General features: G+C 30.3%; 3 protein-coding genes across 3 annotated transcripts; 2 read left to right on the top strand and 1 right to left on the bottom strand.

Annotated features, from left to right (window-relative positions):
• The first annotated feature begins 641 nt into the window (after positions 1 to 641).
• Positions 642 to 5,426, top strand: LOC113399344 (glutamyl-tRNA(Gln) amidotransferase subunit B, mitochondrial). Its single transcript, XM_026638450.2, has 5 exons — positions 642 to 1,062; positions 1,693 to 1,869; positions 2,424 to 2,576; positions 4,372 to 4,544; positions 4,762 to 5,426. Exons 1-5 carry the CDS (start codon positions 658 to 660, stop codon positions 5,414 to 5,416), a joined length of 1,563 nt encoding a protein of 520 aa, XP_026494235.2. The 5' UTR covers positions 642 to 657; the 3' UTR covers positions 5,417 to 5,426.
• Positions 5,427 to 8,499: 3,073 nt separating this feature from the next.
• On the top strand, positions 8,500 to 9,717 carry LOC113399854 (uncharacterized). Its single transcript, XM_026639113.2, has 3 exons — positions 8,500 to 8,908; positions 9,206 to 9,332; positions 9,530 to 9,717. The coding sequence occupies exons 1-3, from the start codon at positions 8,614 to 8,616 to the stop codon at positions 9,690 to 9,692; spliced, it is 585 nt and encodes a 194-aa protein (XP_026494898.2). The 5' UTR covers positions 8,500 to 8,613; the 3' UTR covers positions 9,693 to 9,717.
• A 76-nt stretch (positions 9,718 to 9,793) lies between these two features.
• LOC113399624 (ejaculatory bulb-specific protein 3-like) lies at positions 9,794 to 12,120 on the bottom strand. Its single transcript, XM_026638805.2, has 4 exons — positions 12,020 to 12,120; positions 11,237 to 11,438; positions 10,602 to 10,728; positions 9,794 to 10,069 (listed from the first exon to the last, which is right to left on the bottom strand). The coding sequence occupies exons 2-4, from the start codon at positions 11,427 to 11,429 to the stop codon at positions 9,904 to 9,906; spliced, it is 486 nt and encodes a 161-aa protein (XP_026494590.2). The 5' UTR covers positions 11,430 to 11,438; positions 12,020 to 12,120; the 3' UTR covers positions 9,794 to 9,903.
• Between the last annotated feature and the right edge of the window lie 544 nt (positions 12,121 to 12,664).

Genomic DNA, 12,664 nt, shown 5'->3' with positions numbered 1-12,664 from the left:
TACAGGTTTTTCTAAATAAGTCTACATAGCATAGGCCTAATGAACATTCTGCTCTCTAGTTTCTACTGTGAGTGTATGCATCGTTAAAATGTTTAGGGCAGAAAAACATACTTTTTATTTTGAAAATTGCAATAAATGACTTTCTTTGGTACCTAAAACTTTTTGTACTTTACATAAGTGTATTGTTTGTTGAATTGAAATTGTTTTTAATTATTAAATAAAAGTTAAGCTTAGTGTTTTATGTAGAAACTTTATTAGGGTGCAGTATTTGTAATATTAGTTCAATCTTCGATCGAATCGAACGCCAAAACAGTTGTAAAGGTACGGCCACATCGATATGACTACGCAAGACATTTGTAGTAGTTATCTCGGTAGATCACGAAGGTGTGGTCGTTCCATAGATAATTATACGATTTCCTCAGTTGTGTCCGCTTAGTTTCGTAGTGCGTTCTTATATTTTTATGATTAAGGAAACTTATTCTGATGTGTATCTGCATTTATAATATTCTGATTCATTCGTATTTAAATATTTTTATGCTTTAGATATTTGACAGTAAAAGTTATTAAGTAAATGTCAAATGTCAATGTCATGATATACAATAACAGCACTTGAATTTATATTTCTTAATTATTAGGAAAAATTACATTAATTTTATAATGAAGCATTATATATTATCGAAAAGACATTTATATAAATATAGTAAAATACTTAAACGTGGCTTCTCGAGTCATTGTAACAAAGAATGGCAAAGTGTCGTAGGATTAGAAGTGCATGCCCAGCTAAACACCGAGTCGAAACTTTTCTCTGGTGCTGAAAATACATTTGGTGGTTTAGTGAACAACTGTGTGTCATTATTCGACGCTGCAATACCGGGAACATTGCCTGTTTTAAATAGAAAATGTGTAGAACTTGGCGTTCTAACTGCATTGGCACTTTCATGTAAAGTAAACGAAGTATCGACTTTTGACCGAAAACATTATTTTTACGCTGATTTGCCTGCTGGCTATCAGATAACACAACAAAGAACACCACTAGCAAACGATGGCATTATTAATTTTCAGGTATCATTAAGTATTTTGTGTTTTTACTAAGAATTTAAAATTAGGCAATAGATAATTTAACCTCCATCTAGAAATTGTGTTTTGCCTTTCATATCTGCTTGTGGTCAACATTTGTAATAATATAACTATTGTGAAGGAAGACAATACTTAATATTTATGATTTAGCATTATGATTTATATAATATAAATGTTTTTATAATGTCCTGTCCCAACTTCCCTGTCCAAAAAGCAGACACAATAGTACAATATCCATGGGTCAAATAGTTAATAAAATATAATTAAGGTTAGGAATTTTTAGTTTATAAATTTATTTATTAGCACTCTAAGCGAAATTAGAATATATAACGAAGAATTCTAAATTCAAAAATTTACTGTAATTTATAAAGACATTATTATTATGTGGAAACCTACATGTTTCTGAAGGCAAGCTGTGATATGTATCTTCCATAAGAATGTAATAGTCATAAAATATCAAAACTTATTTAGTAAATAATAAAATTCAGAAATGCATCAATGCAAAGACATAGTATACTTAAAATATTTAAAAAAAGATATGTACCTTACAACCTTTATGTAGTTGACTATTATAAGCTGTAAAATCCTTCTAATCTCCTATTTCATTCTTTATAGGTATATACACCAGGTGTTCACAAGAAGCCATATAATAAGAGTTCAAAAATAAAACAAATACAATTAGAACAAGATAGTGGGAAGTCTCTGCACGATGCTGAGTTAAAGAGAAGCCTTGTAGATTTGAACAGAGCGGGAGCTCCACTTATTGAGCTTGTCTTTGAACCCGACCTTGAGGTGAATCTTATACTTTTAAATTAGCTTTGCATATTTATTTTTTTAATAAGACTGTTCAAAGTACCATTATTGTATTTATGCATATATGTTTTGAAGTTTTATTCAATACTGGAAATAATCCTTATTTTTTATTATTAGTTTTGTACATAATATTCTACATGAAGAAGAATTAGAGATAAACAAGCTTTAGAATTACATATTCAATGCAATTGCATGCTTTGTTACATTGTGCACTAAAAACAGTTGTTCATTTTATTTATAATATAACACTATTCGATTATATCAATTTTGATTTTTTTCCAAAGTTCCGATAACAATATCACCAACACCTTTAGATTATTTTAATGAGAGGATTTGGGGAATGTATTGTAATGTAAAGCTGTCTGTATGGCTCATAAGTATATGTGAATGAAAAATGTGATCGTAGATAAAAAAAATATAGTTTCGCCACATAAATCGGCATGAATACAAATGGCATCTAATTGACACAAGTATGTGATATTTAAATAATAATTTGTTTTCTCTATTTACATTGATAATGCTTACTGTTTTAGGATGGTGAGGAAGCGGCAGCACTAGTAAAAGAACTAGTGTTGATTGTGCAGAGGCTAGGTGCATGTACTGGTCGGATGGAAGAAGGTGCTTTGCGTGTAGATGCCAATGTGTCAATGCATCAGGCCGGTGAACCTCTGTCTACACGTACAGAGGTGAGAATAAATCATAACTATGTATACAGCTTAGTGTTTGAAAATAAACTTTTAATTAAAATTTTACTCCCAAAATTAAATAGATAATTAAAAAGACAGCTCATTTTTAATCAATTTAAGTATTAAATCAAATAAAATTTGACGATCATATACAAGATTGAATTGACATCAGGGCTACAGTGTATGAAATATTAATCTGTATTCATTGAAAGGAACTGATATAAAACTCAGTTTCAAAATTGTAACCACAAATAGTAGCAGATGTAGTTGAATAAAAGTTTTGAACACTTATATAAATATATATATTTGTTCTGATACAAAATGGATAGTAGTATGTCTGTTAGTGTGTGTCCGCTTATCCAATTATCGTGACAATATTTTAACACTAGTTTTATATAATACTATAGATGCATAGTAACCAATGATGGGAATTTTCAAATTACTGTATAATAAATAGATATAAAATAAATAAAAGTTATCAGTATTAAAATTAAGATAGGAAAGTGGTTCAACCACATTATTCTATTAAATTTTTGAGTATCATTAGGTAATTATATTTTAACAATAAAATCATTTTTAAAAAACTTGATAAGTAATTATCATTAAACCATTAACATTGCTGTAAAGATCATTGACTTGAGTTAAGTTATGTTTTATAAGTGATAAATAATCAGCTGTGTTGATTGGTTATTTTAATATTTGATTGTGGTTCCGATCCAACAAGAATAATTATTTGTTGTATAGTTAAAAAAAAAGAAATGTTAATTATGTAACATATGTACTATTATTTCAAATAGTTTTATTTGTCTGTTGCTTTGTTAATTTTTGGAACGAAGTTTTTATACGAGGTTAACACTAGAGTGAATTGACAGAAATCGTCACGTAAGGACCTTACCCTCTCTTTATCTCCCTCTTTCCATTATATATAGTTTTGTATAATATTATTTAAACTTATTTGTGCTATTGTTTTAATTCACATGGGATATTTTATAAGAATTTTATTTATTTTATTTGTTAATTTATTTCAATATATCTGTCATTTAAAATATAATATATAGCGAAAGCAACTTCGTTTCAACCGGTTGGCCCACGACACATCATTATTTTATTAATGGAAATCAAATTAGTTACAATTAATGAAGTAACTAGCCTTCCCCCCCGCCCCCCGGCTTCGCACGGGTGCAATGCTGGTACTAAATATACTACAGAATGCCTTTATATACAACGTTCACAGCTATTTTTTAAATCTGTAATATCTTCGAAAATATCTATTTAAATTACATGCTGTAAAGGGCCGTATTGATATATATTAAATGCACAATGTATTTAAGGTACCCAATTGCATAAGAATTATTGCTGTATTGCTTAAAATCGCTTCGAAAATATGCCATTATTTCTCGTAAAAAGTAAAGAATAAAAAATGGTTATTGTGGGCTATCCCTAAGAGATGACATATGTTTTATGTTATTTTTGTAGACCTTTTTAAGATTTTCAATACTGTAGTAAATTATTTTGATCTGTCTCTTAGAGTTCAGCCTGCTTTTGCAATGTTAGCACAAAAAATGTGTTTATTTACGAAATCTCATTAGAAATCCCTAAAATTATCAGTGTTTCTTTACTATATTATTCATATAAACCTCCCTCTTGAAGCTATCTAATAAAAAAACCTCATCAAAATCCGTTGCGTAGTTTTAAAGATCTAAGCATACACAGGGACAGAAAGATAGCGGGAAGCGACTTTGTTTTATATTATGTAGTGATACATATTTTAGTTTAGTTTCATTTCTTGTTACAGATTAAAAATATAGGTTCAGTGCGCGGCGTGGCGGGCGCAATCCGTCATGAAATAGAACGCCAAAGATCAATATTGGAAGATGGTGGACGCATTGTAAATGAAACTCGATCCTGGGATGCTACAGCAAAGATCACTATTCCCATGAGAGACAAAGAAGTTGTACAAGACTACAGGTACATTGTTTAATGTTTCATAATTTTGTACCATATACATACAAACAATTTTGTAAGTCAACAGTAATTATATTTTATAAAATTGTATTATATAATAGTAGGGAATTAGAGTTTTAAACATTGAAATAATCTTTTACAAGTCTTATTTCAATTGCAGACTACCATGTAACAAAATCTCAATATGTGAATAATTAATAATGATAAATTTTGTTTTCAGATTTATGCCCGAACCAAACCTTCCTCCATTAAGGGTTAACCTCAGAACAAAAGAAGATAGTCAAGACGTCATAAGCGTACCACTCATCAAAGATAAAATGCCAGAATTACCAGAAGAATCTAGAACAAAATTAATAAAACATTATGAATTACGTCCCGAAACAGCAGTGCAGCTTGTGAACGAACCTGTTTTATTAGATTTTTTCCAAACCATTACCTTAGTTAAAGCTAGGAATCCAACCAAAGTCGCCAATCTCCTGCTTAATGATCTACTGACAGTACTTAATAAAAGAAAATTAGACGCTACATGTTGTCCGTTAACAGTGAACCAGTTAGAGGATTTAGTTGATTTGTTATTAGATAAGAAAATAAGTTTAGATGTATGCCGTAAAACTATTGATGAGCTTCTTGAAGGCACTGACTCGTCCGCTATGGACATAATAAAACAAAAAGGCTGGTTACTAGTAACAGACGAAGCCGAGATTGTGAACAGTTGTATCAAAGTCATAGAAAATAATCCTAAATTAGTCAAACAATATAAGGATGGAAAAACTAAAGTTTTTAAGGCGTTACTTGGAATTTTATCCAAAACTACTGATAATAAACTTGATATGTCAATAGCTTCCGAAAAATTGGAGGAATTATTAAAGAAATAAAGCTGAAAAATATTTTAATTTTTTATTTCACAATTTATTTATAATTAAATAGTTTTCACTTGCGTGTTAGGGGTGGCGGTCGTAGGTTTTAGGTATAAAAAGTAGCCTATGTATTTTCTTGGGGTTCGAGCTTGCTTCGTACCAAATTTCAGCAAATTCAATTCAATGGTTAAACTGAGATAGCTTAACAGATAGACAGACTTACTTTCGCGTTAATAATACCAGTATCTAAAACAAATCGCTTCCAGCCGTTTGTATGCTCAGATCTTTAAAACTACGCAACGGAATTTAGTGCGGTTTTCATCAAATAACAATGATGCAAAAAGAAGGTTTATACGTATAATGCATGCATATTATAGTAGAGAAAAGGTGAGAATTAAAACTTTCCTAGCTTTTAATGTTTGCTTTTCAACCTGAAAGTTGTATATAGATCTTATTACCCGTATGAAGCCAGGTTAGCTAGTAATAATAGGTATAATAATAAGTACAGTTATTATTTTAGTTATAGTAGGCAACTTATACGCAATTTCGCCTTACAGGCCTACACAAGGGTTTAATGAGGGCCAGTTTTATTTTAGTTCTATAAATAAGAGTAAGAATGTACCTATTTTACTGACCGAACTAAGGAACTAGTCTATTTAGACATTTTTTGTTTTGTGTTAGATACCAAATCTTTTGAGACGCATGTTAAATCTTAACCCTAAAAACGTCAATTTATCTCACAAATTGTAGTAATTATGTCGGATGACAATAGTGCATCGACGACTGGCGCGGGTGGGTCAGAAGAGTTTCTCGTCGCTTGTTTACAATATATTATGGTTTAGCTGTCAGACTGAAGACGTATTATGACAATTTGCTCCATTATCGAGGGATCCATGAAAGGCTTAGGTATTATAAATTTTTTGGCAATATTTCTGGTCTTGTATTCCACTAGAAGCCTGCGAGGTAGAGATAGGGACCTTCGAAATGGTATAAAAATAATTAGGTTTAATAAAAAATATTCAGGTATGCGGCAAATGGGCCGCCATTAGTGGTCACCACTGCGCATAGGCAATGGTACTGTAAAAAGTTTTAATCATTCCTCATCACCAATACCCTACCAACCTTGGAAACTGGAACTGGAAAGACTGATGTTCTTGTAGTTACACGGGTTCAGTCACCCTTGAAACCTTAACAATACTAAATATTGCTGTATGGCAGTAGAATATATGAAGTGTGGGTCGTATCTACCCAGATGGGCTTGCACAAACCCCTACCACCAAGTAAATAGTATTATACAATGTAGACTATTAGTACCTACTAAATATTATAGTGCTCAAGTTTGTGAGCAACCACGGGTGCACTTGCTATTCCCTCAATCGAAATCAAATGAGATAGCAATCTGATCTCGGTGACATGACCGAAGTGAGTTCAGTGGGGCTATTACGGTTATATTATATTGGTTGTGGATTAATAAATGTTGCAGTCGATAAATCAGTATTATGGATAATTATGCTACTGCATAGTACCATAATATTGACTTGTATTTTTTTGATTTGATTGGATATCAATAAACAACAAATATTTAATAGCAACAGTTGCTATGCTTTAACCGTAATAGCCCCACAGCTGCTTTCCGGGACACGGGAATGTTAACATTTCCAACTTCCAAACTTCGGATTGCTACAGAGAATTTCGTGAATTATAACTCAACAAATTTTTACTGGAGTTTTATTATAACTGTGTAACATATGTTAATAAGCTTAGCAAAGTAGTTGATTTCCTATGTTGCTAAGAAATGGTGGGCAGGTTTTTGTATATGTAATCATAATAGTTAACCATATGAAATGCCTTTATAAATAAATAGATGTTTTGGTACTTGTCTATAATTTTGCTTTTCTATAAATTATATTAAAGACGTCAGAAAAAATACAATGAAACATTAAATTGATTTTTATTAAATCTTTAAAATTTAGGGTCTCTCAAAGCAAAACCATATTTTATGGTTCAGAACCCAAGTCCAAAAATCCTTCAAAACAATAGAATTTGATTGAATTGGGGATATAGGGAACAGATGATTTATTTCTTCGTTAAAAGTATGCACTTATATTATAAATGCGTAAGTAACTGTGTCTGTCTGTGTATGTAACACTTTTAAGATTAAACCAATGAACCTTATTTTATAAAATTTGGTATGAAACAAGTTAAATCCCAAGGAAGGACATAGGCTACTTTTTAAGGATAACGTGCATGTCTGTTCCCTTATAATTCAAAAACTTCATTGAAGTGGATAAAATAATATATAATTAAAAAATAAACCTATGCGAAGGAAGCCATAAAATACATATGAAATTTATCTATTTTGACATAAAATGGAATGATGTTCTTCATTTGTTATATGTAATTACCAAAGAAGACACAGTTTTTGTTTACGAACGTACTTGGCATGCAGAATACATGAAGGCTGTTTGTTGACGATGCCGCGTCCCGAATATTGGAATGGTCAGGGGCTCGCAACAGTTTACATTATTGTAGCAATTTTATTTGTAATAGTAAATATTTAAGAATAAAATATTCAGTTTTTACTACAGTTCTGATTTGTTAATTGTAATATGTATATAATAAATACAATATAAAATTTAACTTAATTTATTAACTTCGATTAGTTAATGCAGTAAATAACTAGACTAATAACCAGAATGCCGAGACCACTCCATCCAGGATAGACACTTACTACTCTTATTATAAAATTTTATATATACTCGTACATATATAATTGTGAGATGACGTCCGACAGAGAAGTATGGAAGAAGAGGACATGCTGCGGCGACCCCAAGTTAAATTGGGATGAGGGTAGGAGGATGGATGGATATACATATATAATTGTAGTAAAGATATCACAATAAAAGAAAACACTGTTTGATGTAGTAAATAAAACAAGCGGATTTAACGCTATTTATAATATAGGCAATTAAGTGATCTTATATAAGAACTTAGTTATATTGTTTTAATTGAGCCAAGTTGGCATCATTTTTTCCCTTTAAATTATATGAATAATGACAAGAGTTAGTAACACCTGGAAAATTCTCTTTTTCCAAACTAAACAAATGTATACAAGCTCAATTAGTTTTTAATCACGTTTTGTTGCAGCATCAAGCTATTATATTTCTTTACTACCAATCGAACGTCAATACAGCTTTGGTATTGATTGAAACACGATGTTGTCTACAATATTAACTGTTTTGTGCCTGTCTATAGTAATTACAGCAGATATGATCGCTTCAGGAATGGACAGGACCTTAAGCGACGGAGTGACAAGTATGGGGTACAATGTAGTGTACGGAGACGAAGATTTGTTTGTTATAAATCAGGTCATAAGTAACGCAGAGAAATCAGATATGTTGAAGAAAAAAACAAATCTCAATGAAGCTATTGCCCCGTTACCAGCCGAAGATGTTAAGTGCTTGATGTCTGTTGACCGATACTGTTCTAAATCTATGGGCGAAATAAAAAGTAAGTTTAATTGTTTAGAGTTATTGTATTATGGACTAGTTTTTTCTTAAGTAGTAAGTAACCTTTTATTCAAAAAATCTAGTTAAAATTTCTAAAGCCAATTTACACCATAAAATATGTCTGATATTAGAACGTAAGTATATTCTGTAAGTAACAGACAGACAGACTCGTTTCATATCTAACATATATATGTCATACCATACTTAAATCAGTATTTACAAAATAATTTAAGATTTTATGAAATTAAATAAATTATAGTATATGTAATAATTTAATTGATTTGAATGATACTTTAAGGTGTTCTCATCCAAGCATTAAAAGATGATTGCGCTAAGTGTTCTATAAAACAGAAAGAAAGCGCAGGAAAAATTGTAGCATCTATGATGGCCCATGATCCTGTTGCGTGGAAGCTCTTCCTCACCAGGTACGACAGTCTCAACAAAATTCAAAGGATACTGGGATAAAATAAACGCGTAAGATATTAATACAATGATAATTTCTCTAATTATATAATTCTCATATTGTTATTTAAACTCCTGCCTTTTATAAATTGCTGACAGTATTGGTTTCATTTATTTAAATTAAATGTATATTTTAAAATATTTCAATATATGATTTTAGGTCAGCACTACTAATTTTACCAGAAAAGAAACCATTTAAAAAAGAAACATCAAAATTCAAAATAAAGGGAGATCCTGAATTCATTGAAAACGCAAGAAATAGATACACTATGCCTGGTGTGAAAGTGAGAGTGAAAAGATACGCAATGGAGAAAATACATTAATGTATACATTTCACTGTTGCCTAAATCTGGTTTATCATAAGCGTTTTATGTAATTAAATTTTATGAGTAAATTTAAGTTAAGTTTTCAATTAAACAGAGCATTATTCCCCAAATATTTATTAGCGACTTTCGAATATAAATACATTTCTCAAAAACTAGTTTGCTTAGGTTGTATTGTTATGTTATGTTAATAAGAGGTTTCAAAATTCAGTTATTCATTAGAATCCATTCTAGGAGTCGGACCTTTGTTATATGAGACATCATCGTCGTCATCGTCGTCTTCGTAACCTTTATCGTTTTTGTTTTCCTTTGATTCAGGTTCGACCTTTTGTTGACTTGTTATGTATTTCAATTTATATGTGCCCTCCGAGTCATATCTAAAATAATAAAAAAATATATTATTATCGTCTGAGGTACATCTAAAACAAAAACTAAGTGAAAAACTAGCACGATCCGTTTGAGACAAAAATTAAATATATTAATGTGAAATGAATTTCATAATATTTGTGATTGACGGGTATATCGACCATCGATGGTAAGTCACCTCTGTATATAGAAATTGACATTGTACGAAATATTAAACAAATGCTACCTCTAGGCGCTTCCGTCCATGAGAACATTCATCCTATAAATTGAAAAACTGTATTGCTATGAGTTTATAGAATAAGTGATGTATAGGGGCTCGCCAACCGAGCTTGTACATAGATATACCACTTAATATCTTATATCTAAGCATAGGTATATTTCAGCTCGTTGTGTAAGCCTATATGGGTAGAAAAATATCCGCAATAATAAAATATGCACATTAAGACGTTTTTGCTCATCGATTGATTAAAGGCGTCAGTCCATTTTTGAAGCTAAACTTAACACTGGTTTTAAATTTATGTATTAGTATGTATATACTCTTACTTTGCTTCGAGTTTTTTCCAATCTTCTGGCTTGTGATCGATGATATAATGCATGACCTTATCCGCACCATCACGCTGTTTTTCGGTGCATTTACTACAGTCATTTTCAATCGCATCTGGTAGGTTTCCTGTCGTAAAACACATTTATAATTAAACTGATTAATATTTTTTTTGAAGTGTAGAAAAACAGGGACGATTTGACACTCAATGAAACAAAATCGTTTCACAACAATGAGAAAAATATAAAAAATAATAATATACTTAATTATTAAATTTCACTTTTACCGTTTCTGAATTGTAGCCGCAGACTTTTTTTTTTATAAATTTATTACTTTATTAAAAATATTTTTTTGTCTACGTATTTACTATGCAAAAAAAGATTTCCGTTTAAAAAATATAGTATATTATATTCATTGGCATCCCAAAAATTGGGATTAAGGTTTTAAAATTCGTTATGTCATTGCATTGTTGGGATAAACTAGGGTGATATCAATATAGTAGAAGAACATTGTAATTATTACTAAAATATGTAGAACAACCATATTTTACCATAGTTATAAAAGGTTAAAGCGGGAAAGGGACTTTGATAAGAAATATATTAGTAATAGCAACTGTTGGAGGTTTGTATAGTCTTACTTTTTAATTCCTTCCCATCCGGAGTACAAGGTCCTTTATCAAGGAGGCAGTTCACGTATCCCGCTAACAATCTGTCGCTGCTCAAAATTTCATCTAAATTTACACCGTCGTACATTGTTGTGTATGTGGAGTTTTCACAGTTACATTGGTAAACAAAGTAAAGAACCAATATGCTCGATATAAAACGTTTCATTCTATTTCACTGAAATTAAATAATTCTTATTATTAAAAAGTTTCAAATATCACCAAGTTGAAAACTGGTACACAATAATCGTTTAAGTAAATTATTTTCAACATGAACTGAAAGTTTAAAAAACAAAGTTTATTGAATACATGTATTGTTACGAAAGAAAGCGTATTTTAAACTTCAGCTCAACTCGTTACAGAAGTGGGTTAAAATTTAATTTCAAGATTTTCCCTTACATATAACAAGGTAAATAAAATCTTATAAAACAAAATTATTAAATTTTATGACTAGGAATGTAATAAATAAATAAAGCTTTATTCTGAATAAAATATTGTTAGAAATAAATGGAATTACTGTAGAGGTAGCAAATAATGATGTATATGCATTACGTAATTTTTTTTATCAGACTTCTCGTGAAGTATATGAAGACGAGATATATAGATGAAAACATTTTATAGTTTACAATTTACATATGTATATTATTAGCCAAACAAAACTGAGAGCACAAGTCTGAATTAGGTACACACTGCTCATGCATAAATTATTCTGCCAATATCACGGCATGATAGAGAAATATTACAAATAGTATACCGTACCTGGTATAAAATTTAAGTCAGTAATACAGCATGAGAGAAAGAGTACTAAATAAAAAAAATATTGTAACTTTGCTGTAGTCAGGGTACAAATACTCTTTTATACTGGCAGACATAATATTCAGGTATATTATCCAAGAAATTGATGTTTTTAATGTATTCTGATTGATGAAAATTACTATGAACAACATGCAAGCCATTTTATAGTTGGTAATGTTAGTTTTACCTACATAAAAGAATGTTTATTTGTTTTACGTTTTTAACTAATACATTTAAAGCATATGTTTAAAATTATTTATAAATTTATAAATAATAGGTAATATTTCTTAAATAAATATTTTTATTTTTAAAATCAAAACATCATCTCATTAGAATTTTAACCAACTGAATCTGAGATATATGAAATCCTTTATACAACTTACACTTGCAATGCCCATCCATTGGTTAGTAAAAGTCTAAAAAAATTGAGAAATGTTCATTTGTTAGTATATGTCCGTAAGTCGATTTTTGTACCAGTGATTATGGGACGATAGCTGCACATGCAAAAATTGGTTATATTCTAATTTTGAAGAACTCCAGCCACTCCAGCCAGATGTGCTGAAAATTAAAGAGGATTCTTGATTGCAATTTACTAAATCGTTACAATTA

Source organism: Vanessa tameamea, chromosome 18 (genome assembly GCF_037043105.1).
Source record: "Vanessa tameamea isolate UH-Manoa-2023 chromosome 18, ilVanTame1 primary haplotype, whole genome shotgun sequence".
NCBI lineage: Eukaryota > Metazoa > Arthropoda > Insecta > Lepidoptera > Nymphalidae > Vanessa > Vanessa tameamea.
Note: the sequence above shows the minus strand (reverse complement) of the source record. Positions and strands in the feature narration are given on the sequence as shown.

What these genes read in the sequence shown, in the direction of transcription:
- LOC113399854 (XM_026639113.2), top strand. Translation starts at nt 8,614, where the DNA reads ATGTTGTCTACAATATTAACTGTTTTGTGCCTGTCTATAGTAATTACA. An exon ending in ATCTATGGGCGAAATAAAAA is followed by an intron (nt 8,909 to 9,205) that starts GTAAGTTTAATT and finishes TGATACTTTAAG; the next exon opens with GTGTTCTCATCCAAGCATTA. An exon ending in TGGAAGCTCTTCCTCACCAG is followed by an intron (nt 9,333 to 9,529) that starts GTACGACAGTCT and finishes ATATGATTTTAG; the next exon opens with GTCAGCACTACTAATTTTAC.
- LOC113399624 (XM_026638805.2), bottom strand. Translation starts at nt 11,429, where the DNA reads ATGAAACGTTTTATATCGAGCATATTGGTTCTTTACTTTGTTTACCAA. An exon ending in GGATGGGAAGGAATTAAAAA is followed by an intron (nt 10,729 to 11,236) that starts GTAAGACTATAC and finishes GTTTTACGACAG; the next exon opens with GAAACCTACCAGATGCGATT. An exon ending in TGGAAAAAACTCGAAGCAAA is followed by an intron (nt 10,070 to 10,601) that starts GTAAGAGTATAT and finishes TTATTATTTTAG; the next exon opens with ATATGACTCGGAGGGCACAT.
- LOC113399344 (XM_026638450.2), top strand. Translation starts at nt 658, where the DNA reads ATGAAGCATTATATATTATCGAAAAGACATTTATATAAATATAGTAAA. An exon ending in ATGGCATTATTAATTTTCAG is followed by an intron (nt 1,063 to 1,692) that starts GTATCATTAAGT and finishes CATTCTTTATAG; the next exon opens with GTATATACACCAGGTGTTCA. An exon ending in GAAGTTGTACAAGACTACAG is followed by an intron (nt 4,545 to 4,761) that starts GTACATTGTTTA and finishes TTTTGTTTTCAG; the next exon opens with ATTTATGCCCGAACCAAACC.